Source organism: Oxyura jamaicensis, chromosome 4, assembly GCF_011077185.1.
Source record: "Oxyura jamaicensis isolate SHBP4307 breed ruddy duck chromosome 4, BPBGC_Ojam_1.0, whole genome shotgun sequence".
NCBI classification, from domain to species: Eukaryota; Metazoa; Chordata; class Aves; order Anseriformes; family Anatidae; genus Oxyura; species Oxyura jamaicensis.
The window spans coordinates 2,672,056-2,686,258 of NC_048896.1; the positions used below are offsets into that span (position 1 = coordinate 2,672,056).

Below are 14,203 nucleotides of genomic sequence, written 5' to 3' on the forward strand. Positions count from 1 at the left end.
AGACGTAGCGGTTATCAGAGACACGGCTCGGTTATCAGCTCGCCACAGGCCCGACGCCTGCGCTGCCCGGCTATCTGAACGCTCAGGACCCGGCACAGGGAGCGCCGCTGAGGGAGCACCGCACGTGGCAGCGGCCGTGCAGCCGCCATTGCCCCGGCTGCTCGGCACGTCAGCGGCTCAACCCCAGGCCTCCGCCGCCTCAGCGACCGCGGCGCCCCGCCCGGCGCGGGAGGAGCCCGGCGGCCCGGAGCCCGGCGCCCCGCGGCCGCCAGGGGCTGTCGCTAAGATGGCGACCAAGGTGAGTGCCGCCTGGCGGGGGGGGTGGCGCTGCCGCGGCGGCTCCCCCGGCCCGGCTCTCCCCGCTTTCCGCCGGGAGGCACCCGCGGCCGGGTTGGAAGCTTGAGGGCACCCCGGGGCCTCCTGCGGCCCTCGAGGGCTCGCGGCGCCGCTTGGCCGGGGAAGCGCCGGGGGGAGGTGGCCGTGCCGCTCGTGTGGCCCCCTGCGGGCCCTGGCGCTGCCTGCGCGGCTTCTTTACACCAGGGGTGGGAGCAGGAGGCTGGAGCGCGGGGGAGCTGAGGTGAAGGGGCAGGGGGAGTTAGGAGGCCTCGGCATCGCGCTTCTCCGTTACGGAATGGGTGCGAGAAGGAGCTGGCTCCAGAGCTGGTGCGTCGTGCCCAGGGAATTAAAGGAGTATTTCTCTTCTGGCCGTTCTCCGTCTACATATGGCTTTCTGAAATGCCTTCCGCTCCTTATTCAGGAGATGAAATATCGTCAGGATACTTGCTCTTTACTGGAATTGTAAGGGTAGTACATGATTGAAGCACGCTGTTACAAACTAACTTGGTCACAAGTGTCTAAAATGTTTTTAATTGTAGATTAAATAGTGCATTTAAACAGGGCAAAATGTGCCTGTAGAGATCAAGGCTTTCTCTCAAATATGTCTGTGGGTTTTCTGGTCTTCACAGTCCAGTTGAGGAATAGGTTGCTCACACGTGAGTCTTCATGTGTGACTGCAGGGAAAGGTATGATGCAAATGAGGACAGCCGACAGAATGGGAACGGAGCCTTTTGCCTTAGGCTGTACCTGAAAAAGGAAATAATTTGGCTTCACCATATGGTTGGTGATCCTGAAGTAATATTGTTGAGCACATAGATTTGAATGATTCCGTACCTTTGGATAAGTGACATGAATTTGTGTGTTGTTAATTACTATGAAAAATTAATAGATTTCCATTGTTGTTAAGTTTTCCCTCTCCGTGGGTTACCGTCTGGCAGACAAAGATCAAAAACAAATCCACAGAGTTTAAGCAAGTTGAGTTGAAGTGGAAGGACACTTTGTTGCACCTACGTGCATGTTTTGTAGATGTCTTTAGAGACTTGTAAATAAATACATATGTGAATTAAAGCTTCTAATGATCTTCCTGCCTCATGTAACTTGTGGGGGGGGAAAAAAAAAGATATCAGAGACAGTTTTCTGCTTCGAATCAAGACATCTAAGTGATAGCAGACAACTATAAGCCCATGCCTATCATTCATTTAGTAACACCTCTCCAATGAAAATGTGGCAAGGAGCAGCTGCTAAAATTTTAATCTCATTTTAACCTGGCTAGTAGGTTCTGATTTTGTGATGGAGAAGGCATCAGGTTTTTGCATATAGCCCACTTCTTTGATTTCCTCTGGTCGTTTGCAAGCTTGTTCCTACCTTCAGGAGAAGTTCCCTTGTTTGTGCACCAATTCTTGAAGCAGAATTGTGCATCTGTGGAGTTTCAGTGAGAAACTACTTATGTCTGGGAGATTAGCATAAATGGAATATGTGGTTTCATTTTGTTTGTATTCTGCATCTTTTGAGTTGAAGATAGGGAGTTCTTTACAGTGATGAAACTTCTTAGTTTTTTTTGTTTGTTTGTTTGTTTAATATAAAATGTATTTTTGATCTTTGGTAAGATTCTAACACTTTGAAGTAGATTGTTTGAAAAGTGCAGAGACTTAAAGCCAAAACTATCCAGATACGTTTGACAGCTTTATTGCTATATTTTGATCAGTTTTACTCCAGTTCTACTACTAAAATGCATAGCTGTAACAATGTTCTGCTAGAGAGCGTATTTTTATCATAGCACATATTTCATCAGCTAATAATTGCTCTTCAGTCTCCTCATGAAAAATAGTGCCATGTCTGTTAGTTTGTGCAGTTCAGAGCTTTGAACCAATTGATGGGCTTTTTATACCTGTGCAAAAACAACTTACTGGTATGCGTTGCAGTGTCAGTAGCATGGCAAGAGGATGGAAATCTTTTGACCATTACCATTCACTTTTTTTTTTTTCTTTTTTTTTTCCCTAACTAGGGCATGAAGGCGTGTAACTGGTGATACCTGTAATTCTGGTGATGTTTAGATCTATATTCATATTGAATTTATCTCCAGAAAGTGTCATCTGGGCTCATGGTTTTTATAGCTTCTGGTGTTTAGCTCTGTTGCTATTAGGGACTGAGTGATTCTCTTCTGTTATTTTCACGGTGCTTAGGTCAGAGCATTAATTCAGGTAACAGAAGAACCATTATTAAAATGCAGAGCAGATGTTGAGCTAAACTTCCTTTTTTTTTCTTTTTTCTTTTTTTTTTTTTTTTAAAAAAAGGCAAATTCAAATATTTCCCAAGTTTATTAGTGAGAGTTTTTTTGTTGTTTTGAATCTGTAATTGACTGAAATTCTGGAGTTGTTTTACTGATTGGCTGTGCAATTCCAGCATGTTTACAGCCTGCAGATGTTTTTCTCTGTATTTCTTTCCTAGCCTTTGATAGGGCTACATGATCCTGTAGTTTCTTAGTTCTCTATGATGTCTTGAAGATATCATAGGTAAATTATCTTATTTTAATCAAATATTTCTACGAAATTCATAATAAATTAAAAATACCGTAGCTAATTTACGTCTTTTTAATATACGTAGTCATTCGACAAAGAAGAAGATAACTCACCGTAGTGAAGCCCGCTGAATGTAGGTGAGGTGACGTTGCTTTTCTTTCTTCTTGGCTCTTTGTGATTTCCATGGAAAAGAGTGAAAACTTCTTGGAGTGGTTGTGCCAACAGAAGCATTAGGTAGTAGAGCTGATTTTTAAACATTTATGCATTTGTCTTCAGGCACCCAAAATTAGTGTCAGTCGGGAACTGGACTGCTTTCAGCATGCACATTTCAGCTTCCTGTGTTACGTCTTACACTTAGAAAGTCACAGCAGACTTTGTAGTGCTAAAGCAACTTAATCAGGCTTAAGCAAACAAAGTAACTTTTTTTGTGCTTTCTCACTTTTAAATTTTAGTTTCCTTCTAGTATCTCCTGAAAATTGGTATGCTGGCTTTAATAATTTTCTTTAATAATATAAAAGTCAGGCCTTTCTTTGAGGACTGCTGTACCTCCGTGGACCATCTTCTGTAGGTCAGGCTGTGCTGTTTCACTCTCTGCAGTATTATCTCAAGGACAGTTAGTTTGTTGATTGGTTCATATTGTGACTGTTTCCATCCTCTTCCACCTATTTGCTGCATCCTGGGGGTTTCCAGTGCTAAGAAAGCTCCTGAGCAACCACAGGGCCTCCCGGGGATGTTCTGGGGTTGCCTGGGGTGCAGTGAGATGGCAGTGGTGAGTGCTCCGCAGTCGGCGTATGCCAGCGTGCTTAGTGCACCTCCAGTTGGAATGCTAAGGCAGTGAGGTTAAAAAAAAAAAAAGTTAATATGAAGTTGTATTTGAATTTAAGCTTTGTGTAACATAAGCTATTTTTTTCCAACTTTCATGCTCTAAGTAGACTTGAAGCTATCATGACCAAACTTAAGGTCGGTAAATTGCATGGCAGGTGATGTGATGTGAAAGGTTAAGCAGACAGTTCTTTATTCCAGTTATTGAATTGTATTTTTGCTTATTGTTGACATGCAGTTTTTCCAAACAGACAATACTTGAACCATTCTCTGAACAGGAAAGGAGATGACATAATGGCTGACATCGTGGGAAATTCCTGTAAATAAAATTGAGGTGCTTTTTTGCTGAAATAAAAATGTCATTCATTGACTTGGAGTACTTATGCATTGACTAGATTAGAACTTAATTTATCATAATGGGTCATGAAAGCAGTAAAGTGGTACTGATCACAAAATCCTCCACAGTATTTTAGACAGAACTGATGTTCTTGGTGATTTCTAGCTTTTTCTTTACCATTGGTATTTCAGAAAGTGTTTGTAATATGGGGAGGTTTTTGAAAGTATGCCATTTTAAAAAGATTTTGAAAGTGACTAATTTAATCCCATATTTGATCAAGCACAATACTATAGTAAAATTCAGATTATATTGAAGTTTTTATTTCTGCATTGACTCCCTTTTTTCATCTGTCTCAGGTGGTAAAGCTGGCAGCTGTTTCTTCTGGTCTACCATTTGCATGTACTGTATACGCAGCAACAGAAAAGGAATCCAAAAGTCAGCTGGTGAAGCCAAATCAAGTAAGAGTTCGCCATTTTTGAAAAGAAAGCTAGAAAAATCGACAAATATCTTTCCACTGATTTTTATTTCCCAGTAAATAAAATACATACTTGAGTATTATGTAATTGGCCTCTACAGCACAAATAAAACATGAAGAGTGTAAGTTAGTGAGGTTTTATCTCTTTTTGATTATTACATTTTTTCCAGACTTAAGCCAGTAAAGTAAAATTGTATAACACTTGCTTGTAAGTCTCTTCCTATTGCACAGTTTCTAGCAATAAATTACATGCATCTTACAACTCTTCAGGCTTATGCTTTTTATGAATAAAATAAATTTTTATCATACTCAGTAATTCTACTTCTTGGAACCTGTACAGTACTTCCTGTTTTAATTTCTGAAGAATTAACCTGTAGTCACACTTGTGTAATGCATTTTTCTAAATGTAAAAGAGCGTGCTTTAATATGCAGACATTGCTGTAATTGGAAGACTAAAGATTTGTGGTCTAGAAAAACACTATTCAGTGTAAATAAATACCAGTCAGTGTACAAAACAGTCTCCCTGCAGTCCAGTTATGCTTTTCTTTCCAGCTTCCAATTTACAGCTCACCACTTCTCAAATTGAAATACATTGAAGAACAGCCTGGTCACTTGCAGAAGCAGTTCTCTTCAGTAAGACAGGCAACTGGCCGCTACGTTGGATGGTGTAAGGTAAGAAGTACCTGCATCCAAGGTTTCCTACAATTTCTGACAGCACTAGACTAAAAACTCCAAACAATATCATACTTAACTATTTTTTTTTTCAGTTTCTTGTATTAGGAGAGACCTGTAAGTTAAGACGCAAAAATGAACCCTTCTCTCATTGTTCTCTACTGTTCTTTTAATAGGGAACCTGTGTGTTCTCCTGTTCTCCAAATCAGAAGGCAGGGAGATCAAATAGGTCCCTTTCAGTCAATATTCAAGTGGATCTAGGCCAGCCCACAGTGTCAAGTTCAGAAATACCTTTTTCTTGACTTCTGCAGCAAGAATTTCATAGGGTACTTCTTGCCAGCATAACTGTAATGCATTTGGAATTCTGAAATCCCAGGTACAGTCTCCGTGCAGAGTGCTGCTTTCAAAGAACAGGTTAAAAGACCTGCTTCAGGTACTTTAGGAAAGACAAACTCAGTGAATCCAATATTAACAGCTAAAGCAGGATATTACTAACTGTTCGTCAAAAATGTCACAACTCGATTACTGAATACTCTACTCACAGAAGATGTGATACCTGTCACTGGTCTCTTTATTGCTAGTCAATGGCAGCTTCTTACCCTGACTTCTCTTAGTATATGAAATTTTATGCTTGTATTTTCCTGTTACAAACAAAATAGGACTGAGCAGAAAAAGATGGAAATCAAAATGTGTACATGTATTTTCTGTCAATTACACTTCCATTGGTCTCTGAAAATTCTGTTAGTGACTACGTAACTGAAACCTGATAGTTAGAAGTCTGTATCAAACTTCTCCATGTCCTTAATTGGGAAGTGTCAGAGGTTGACTAGCAGGGACCTCTGGTGGCACAAATTCAGTGTTACTACAAATACTATTTCGGTGATAAAACTCATGATTCTTTTTTATTAATCTCATAAAGAATGTGTATTTACTTGATTTGTGTAGCAATCCGAGGACAAATAATAGGATAAAGAAAAACTTGTAATTAAGTTGACTGATTTGATAATGCAAACTAGTTGAGTGCACCTCTTAAACCATATGAGCATTGCATATCTTCAGCAAAGCTGAGCACCATTTTCACAATCTAGAAGACGAAGTCATAGAAACTTACCCAATAAAGCAGGGGAAGAGGAGATTGTATTTTATAATTGGACTGTCTTATGTTACACAGGTGGCATCCAGATGTTTTGCTGCACTACAGTCTTGTTGGTTAAACACAAAGATGTTAATTTTGAAAATGCTCTCTTTATATTAAAGAGAAATTGTTTAATTACATATGGATGGAAGCTTTAAAAAAAATACAAGTTTGGTAGTTACATTATATTTATGTATCTCACTCTTTTGAGCCTTATGTACCTACTGGCTAGTTCTGTACTGAAAATGTCTACTTTGGCAAAGTATTTACGTTTATTTTATTTTACTTTTCTATAGGATGCTTATTTGTTTGTTAAAAATGGAATAATGGATTCAATTCAGTTTGGGAAAGGTAGGCACATCACATATTTCTGAATTGAACATTTTCTGTTGATTCTTCTAGCAGCTTAGAAAATCAGTCAAAACAGTAAATTGTACTTAAAGAGGAAAAAAAGGAACGGAAGGAGACCACGCTGGGATATTTTTGAGAGGTGTAAAAAAAGGTTACTAGAACCACTGCTGATTGATTACGTCACTGTGGAGTTTCACGTCTGTTCTCAAGTGAGAGAATTGACCAACTAAGTAGTATTTCTTATTCCTTTGATTTTGATTATTCCTTTGTTTTTTTTTCCATGTTTTGAGATCTTGTGATATCTTCTGTTTCTGCGGATTTAGAATTTTGTGTGGATTGTCAAAACATTAGCTTTTATTGTGATTGTGATGAGAGAAGGTACAGAGAACATCTCCCGTTGCCTTGCATTCTGCGGAATGTTTTTTGAAGTTTAAGGAAGGGAGTGACTCTTGAGTAGGTAGCACATAGGCAGTGCTAACTCTTACTTTAATTTGTAAACTTTTGAGTATAGAGTTAAATAATTGTGCAAATCTGAAATTACAGATAAGAGTAATATACTGGGAAATTCAAAAATATTTATTGTCTTAATTAATCTATATTAACTCACAGTAAAATCACAACTTAAGGCTATGTTTTCCTTTTTGTTTCTTAAGGACTAGCATTTTATAAATCATAAAGTACCTAAGGAGAAAAATTGCTGAATTTACTGCTGTGCTTTGAGGACTGGGATTCTGGTCCTGGCTATCACAGGTTTCAGATTGTGCACCTGGAAAATAAGGCATCTGCATTCATTAACACAAACTCCAGTGTTGGACTGTTTTCAGTTTTGGATATTTATAATTTTACTTCCCCCTTTATTTCCTAAGTTGGAAATAAAAGATTGGAAATAAGTTGGAAATAGAAGAGTAATGTTGAATTACTGTACCTTTTTTTTTTTTTCTAAGATGCTTATGTTTACCTGAAGAATCCACCACCCGAATTTCTTCCCAAAGTTGGCATAATTACAATATCAGGCCTAGCTGGTGTAGTGCTGGCGAGAAAAGGTAGGGTTGTTCGTTTGTTTGTTTGTTTTGTTTTTTTTGGTTATTTTCATCATTGATGTGTTGAATATTTAGCATGTACTGATTTTAATGGTCAAAAGATTTTTCTGAAATTGAGGAAAAAACCTTACTACTACTTAAATCCTTCCTGATAAATTCAAAGGACATCATTAAATGTTTCTTTAAGATGCTGACCAAGACCCACTAGAGCAGGATTATATAGCCATTTTTGATGGTGGAATTGACAGCAATTCACGTGATTTGAGTTTGTTCATTATTGGTTTTCAATATGTGCGTCTATGGGAAGGAATTTGGAGACAAATTAAGTAGGATTGTTGAGTATAGTGAAAAAAAAGAAAATCTAGAGAGAAGTATCTACTACATATTGTTGGGATTTGGCTACCAGGTATGAGAGAATATACATCAGAAGGCATGACTTCAGCAACTTTGAAGTCAAAAGGGGAGTTTCAGACTTGAAGCATCCTCTTTTTTTTTCAAGATAAATATTAAAGGAATAATACTTATCCTGATAGAAAATACTGCTCAGAAAATGTTCATCTGTAATACCTGAGTGCATGTGTTTTCAGAATATTTTGCAAAGCAAATGAGTTCATCAAGATTTTGGCAGATTACTGAAAGGATTCTTATTGTATCCCTATTGCTTTTCAGTAGACAGGCATTAAAAAAAAAAAAAATGATTTAAGAATCTGCTATCAGGGCTTCTTGACAACAAACAGAAACTCCTGAGAATGGCCCAGCCATTCTCAGTTGGAATAAAGAGGCCCAAGATTCCAGGTTCCTGCCTTCTCCAAATTCTACATACAGTCCATGTCCTTGAGAGAGTGTGCATGGAACTACTGAAGAACCACTGCAGCTCCTAACTGACACAGACATTATTCTCATTTTTCATGGTTTTGGAAAATCTGCTCTGGGATTGCTCCTCACTCAGGAAACCAACTTTGAGAGTGCCAGTTGTCTCTTACAAACCTGGCTGTTTACTGAACTGTAATCACCTTCTGCGTTTCCTCCTCTTCAGCCATAGTGGGGATAAATTGGATAGAAACAATTGTTAGGGGTTAAACAATTGTTTAATTGATACTACCACTTAGCTTTATGTTACCTTAGTGTCTAATTATTTGAAATATTTGGCTTTCTGCAGATTCTAGATTTAAGAAAATTGCTTATCCGTTGGGACTTACTACTTTAGGAATTTCAGTTTGCTACCCAGCTCAGTCAGTACTAATTGCTAAGGTAAGTTTCCTCGTGTTTTAATGTTGAATTAGCAATGAATTTAGTCACAGCATTACAGTTTCACTTGACTTGTCAATCTTTGGACACCCTTATATTATTAAACTGCTATAAGTTTTTATTTTTTTATTATTTTTATTTTTTTTCTTATATACAAATCAATGAGGATTACAGTTTCTCAAGTCATTGGAGAACTTCCTTGATTCATTGTTTTAAAACTTACATGTCAGGGTTGGAAGAATCAGAACTGAATAGGAATGCTACATTGCACATCATGACCTAGCTTGGGAAGCTAAACCCTTGTTTCCTGTCTGCTTACGTTATGCTTCAACACATTCTTTTGTGGTTGCAGCTGTGAAATGCTCTGTATCTACAGAATGCTTCTAACATTTCTCCTTATTCAATGCGGTATTATAAAATTCCTTTTCTAAAATACGAAAGACTGAAGGATTTGAACATTTTAAAGCAAAGAATTGCTTGCTTCCGTGGGCCAGGTCATCTTTTTTTTTTTTTTTTTTTTTTTTTTGTTCCCTTTTGTGTTACTGTCTTTGATCATTTCCAAAATAGTGAGGCAAGTCTGCGTTCCTTTAAAGCTGGTGTTGCGGTGTACTGTGCTAACATTTTCAAAACACTGTTCTCTGACAGGATTTTGATTTTATTTTGAACAGATGTATATATTTTGATTTTATTTTGATAGATATGTATATATATGAATGCTTCCTGTGGATTTCTAATAGCAATGTAAACGCTATTTAGGATTTGCTTGATGTAAGAGAAATATGCACTAGATTTTGAAAAGCAGATGATTACAATATGTCTTAACTCAGTATGGTGTTGAGCATGTTCTCATTGAAATAAGGTGTGTTGCATTTGAATGGTTAAAGCTGTTCTTAAATTGTGGTGTGTGTTTGTTTGTTTGTTTGTTTTTTAAACAGGTAACAGGGAAAAAGGTATTTTCTGCAAGCCATCAAATCTATGAGGCGGTGCGATCACTGTGGGCTAAAAAGGAGGATGTCTCCAAGGTAGGCTTTCTGAAGTAATGACCTTAACTCATAAATGCAAAGGAAGAAAAAAGTAAATGAAAAGGTCAAGTACTATTCTGCTGATACTGTGTAAGATTACTGATAGCGTTAAGGGAGGCGCAAAAACCCTTCTGATATTTTTGTAATTTCATTGTTTAGTTAATGTAAGATTTGTTACACCTCTCAGACCAACAGACACTCAGATCCTTTGTGTGCTTCCACAAGCACACAGATGCAGAAGAGAAGAGTGAGTTTCTCTTAGAGCATATTTTGAGCTTGGCAAAAGTTAACCCATTCTGATTCAAGGTTTGGTCCTAAGGAGACCACTGAATTTAAGATAGAGAAGATACATAGCATAGAATTAGCACAGACATGACTAATTAGTATTTAAACATATCAGTGAAGGAACTTCCACAATCCTTTCGGAACGTCTGTTTAAGTTACCCTGTGATTTAAATTGTGTTTGTCTCAGATTGAGCTTACTTTTTTTCTTGTCCTGTTCTTGTTGCAGCCATAGTAAACAAATGTTCGTTAACCTCTTTATACTGACTGCAGGTGGAAAATTTATCTTTTGTTTGACATTATCTTCTCCATGGAATAACGTATTACTTTATATTGCTAGGGAGATATTTGTCTTTCTATGTTCTGTTAACTAAGGGTAGTAAGTGTTCTGTAAGATCTGAATATTTTTTCTGTCTCGTGTAAAGAACAGTGACGTCTTTGTGAAGTAATTTGAGGGTCTCAAGTATAAACAGGATCAGACTGGAGTATGCCGTCATGAAATTGCTTACATGTAAATTTGAAGTTATGCTATCTGAACTGGGGGGAGGTTTTATGCAGGTTTTTCTGTGTTTTTTTTTTTCAGCTGTATCCACTGTACACAACTATTACCAGCTGAATGTCATTGTATGATCTCATATCTGAAAATAATTTAATACAAGATAAGCTTTCAGATAACGTAATTTTGCAGTAATGTATTAAGCATTTTATTCATGTTTGGTTCACAGCTGCAGCAAGAGTCGAAATCAGTTACACAAGAAGATAAGAAAAAGAAAGAAATTTCTAATACAAAACCTGAATCTGCTATTGAGTCAAGATCATTTAATAGAACAGAATCTTCTCCAGTAGAGTCTTGGAGTACTAAAGATCCAGTGCCTTCATCAGGTGAATTAAAAATTCAAACTGTAATCTCAGTTACAACATGCAAATCCAAGGCAGGTTCTGAAGTCCTTGGATTCATTTTGTAGTTACCTTTGCTTTAAAATGGAACAGGCTGTCCAAGTGTATTATTCTTAAAAATATATTGAAGACAGAATCCTTTAATAACTATATCACAGCCTCAGGGAGATAATTTTCTCACTGTGGAACCTGTCAGAGTTTGAAAATTATCTATTTTTTGTTCTTCCTCAGTAATGTTTTCTTTCATTCCATACGGTGTGGACCATGTTGCATATTGCTAGCAATGAGATCATGTCATCAAGTACTTCTGTAAAATACCTACTTTACATTATCTTTCTATGCCAGAATTTAAGGATTATTGCTGGATTTATTTTTGTGAAAACAGCTAATTTGAATTAATGCTCATTTTTCTCTGCGTGTTCTTTATCTTCAGATGTAGGTAAAAGAGGAATATGTAAATGACAGATGAAGCACTGGATTTTATTTTGCTAATTTTCTGCAGTGGTGCTCCGCATGCATCTTGAGTGTCTGGGATAATTGACTAGAACATGTAACCGCATATTTCATGTACAAGTATTTTGATAGGCCAGTTGCTAAGAGTAATAGTAGAATTGCCTATTAACGTAGAATTGAACTTGTTTCAAAATATTGTCAGATTTGTAAGGGTAGGTTGAAAATTTTACTCGACATGCTTGCTTGCTTCTTTCTGTTGTGCTCTTTACAAGAGTGCTTTTTTATCTGGAAAGCAAAGAGAATATATTTGGATTATTCTTTTTCCCTTTCTTTTCATCATTAATACAATCACATCTTTCTTTGCTTTGCCACTTTGTTTTTTCTCCTTTAGTTTGTGGAATATTTTGATCTCAAAGCTATCGTAGATCTCTTGCACAGGTAGAATTAGTTCACATCCCTAATACAGATGTTCCCTAAAGTAATCTGGTTTGTTAGTGAGTTTTATTTTCATTTGTCCAAACAAAGTAAAGTTTTTAGGGGAATGTAGCACCATTTATTAAACCAACTGATGATGTAGCTGGAATAGATGTGGAGCAGTGTTAGGAGGCACAGTTCTAGATAAACCTGGCATTATATACACAAAGGTCCTCCATAATGACAGTATCAGTAAATGTGGCAGTGTTTGTGCCTTGACATTCAGGCTGAGTGTGAGGGCTACACATTTTACTAATCTTAGTCTTTTTGAAGTCATAAAGTGAAACTATGTAAGTGTGTTTTTTTCATTTGGAATCCTTACCCTCTGGCTGTGAGCAGCTGTGCAGCAGCCTCAAGGAAAATTCAACTGTGCTATGGGGTCAGCTGTGCTCCTGGGAGCAGTGTGGGCAGAAAGAATCAAGACTTCTCCCACATCCTAAGCTTTCCCTTCCTTTCCATCTGTGCTTCCATCACTAATTCTTCTCTCACCCTGTGGTGTTCAGGAACTCCATCTGCTGTTGTATACTAATAACTACAACATTACAGAATCACAGAAAGGCCGAGGTTGGAAGGGACCTCTGAAGAGTCCAGCCCCCGTGCCAACCATTACTTCATTGGTCTGTGACACTTACAGAGTTTTAACTAGAAAACATCTATTTTTTGGTCATTCATAAGAGCTTAATAATTCAGTAATTCTCAAAATGTGTCAATAAGCTTTTTTTCTAGAGCTCAAAAAAATATTTAATATATTTTGTTAATATGTTTCTTTCATGTTTCTAACAGGAACAGGGAAGACGACAAAATTTAAACCTGACCCAAAACTTATGGACCATGGTCAGTCCAGCCCAGAAGATGTGGATATGTACAGTACAAGAAGCTAAGATGTCTGCTTATAAAGCTTCGCAAAGTATTACAGATAAGGGGGAGGGAAGAAGGGAAGGAATGATCCTTGTGACTCATACTCTGTGAGGTATAATTTAATCAGGTATTTTCATATATCCCAGTTTGTATTATTGACTCGCATGATTCTGTTTAATGAATATTTAGTTGCTCACTACCAATGAGCAGTGAGAATTCACTCGTATTCGGTGTTACTAGTGCGACACTGAGAAAATGAGATTTGTCAGTGTCTTCTCACAATGAGGTTTCTCTGTGCCAAACTTGTTAATAAATGACATTTCACAAAGGAGATTTGAAAATGCAAACGTATTTCTATACTTGAGCTCAGATTTTCACTGATAGAAAAGAAGAATGTGATGGATGGGGTTAGAGAGGCTTCTTTGTTTCTTTCTCACTTTCAGCTCTGGAATGAAGTGCAACTTCTTATTGCTCCGAGTAGCCTTAAAAAAATCAGTTGTTTTGTCATATGAGGAGCATTATCTCTAATGCTTGTATAAACAAGTCACTTTGTTGCAAAGTCATTGTTGTTGTTTGCCTCTTTCACAAAGGTAAATGGAAACTGAACTTCTTGTCTTGCATGCTTGTTTTGTGTTTAAATGTCACTTAAGTTGGGGAAACACACAACTGATCTCCAAAACATCCATTATAGACTAGGTATTAGTTTCTACCTACTTCTAATATTTAGAAGAACTGTATGCAAATTGCTTAATACATGAGAACAATGCTGCTTCACTTTATATAGAGTGAACTAGCATTGTTTAGGAAACGGAAACCTGCTGTAGTTTGGAGGTTTAAAGTAAGAAATGCATAAATGGTTAAAAGTGCTGACAAATCTGTAAAAATGCTAGTAGTAGGCAGTGAGAACAGAAAGTGAGAACACCACTATGCAGACAGATGGTTTGCTTGAAAGTCTTAAACCCCAAAGAAGCACTGCTTCGAATGAATGTATATTTTCAGCACCGGGGTATGAAGGGATATTTGTTCCTGTTCTCAATAAGGATAGGTTTCACAACCTGATTCCTTCTTCTCAGGCTGCTACTGCAAAGACAGGTGATTTAATACAGGCAAACAGTGTTCTAGTGCTACTGTGGAAGTAGCAAAAGTGCTGAGGGGATATTGCATGATGGGATGTGCACAAAGCACAAATGATAAATAAGCAAATCACAAATAAGGCTTTTATGGTGGCTCAGAAACAGACCTGATATTTTGGAATCCAAATTTGGGCATATACAGAGTCCAA

At 37.7% G+C, this 14,203-nt stretch overlaps 1 protein-coding gene across 1 annotated transcript; it reads left to right on the forward strand.

The window, feature by feature from the left end:
- Window positions 1–201: 201 nt before the first annotated feature.
- On the forward strand, window positions 202–13,480 carry APOOL (apolipoprotein O like). Its single transcript, XM_035325124.1, has 9 exons — window positions 202–298; window positions 4,371–4,472; window positions 5,042–5,161; window positions 6,593–6,647; window positions 7,592–7,690; window positions 8,847–8,938; window positions 9,871–9,957; window positions 10,965–11,121; window positions 12,847–13,480. The coding sequence occupies exons 1-9, from the start codon at window positions 287–289 to the stop codon at window positions 12,942–12,944; spliced, it is 822 nt and encodes a 273-aa protein (XP_035181015.1). The 5' UTR covers window positions 202–286; the 3' UTR covers window positions 12,945–13,480.
- Window positions 13,481–14,203: the final 723 nt, after the last annotated feature.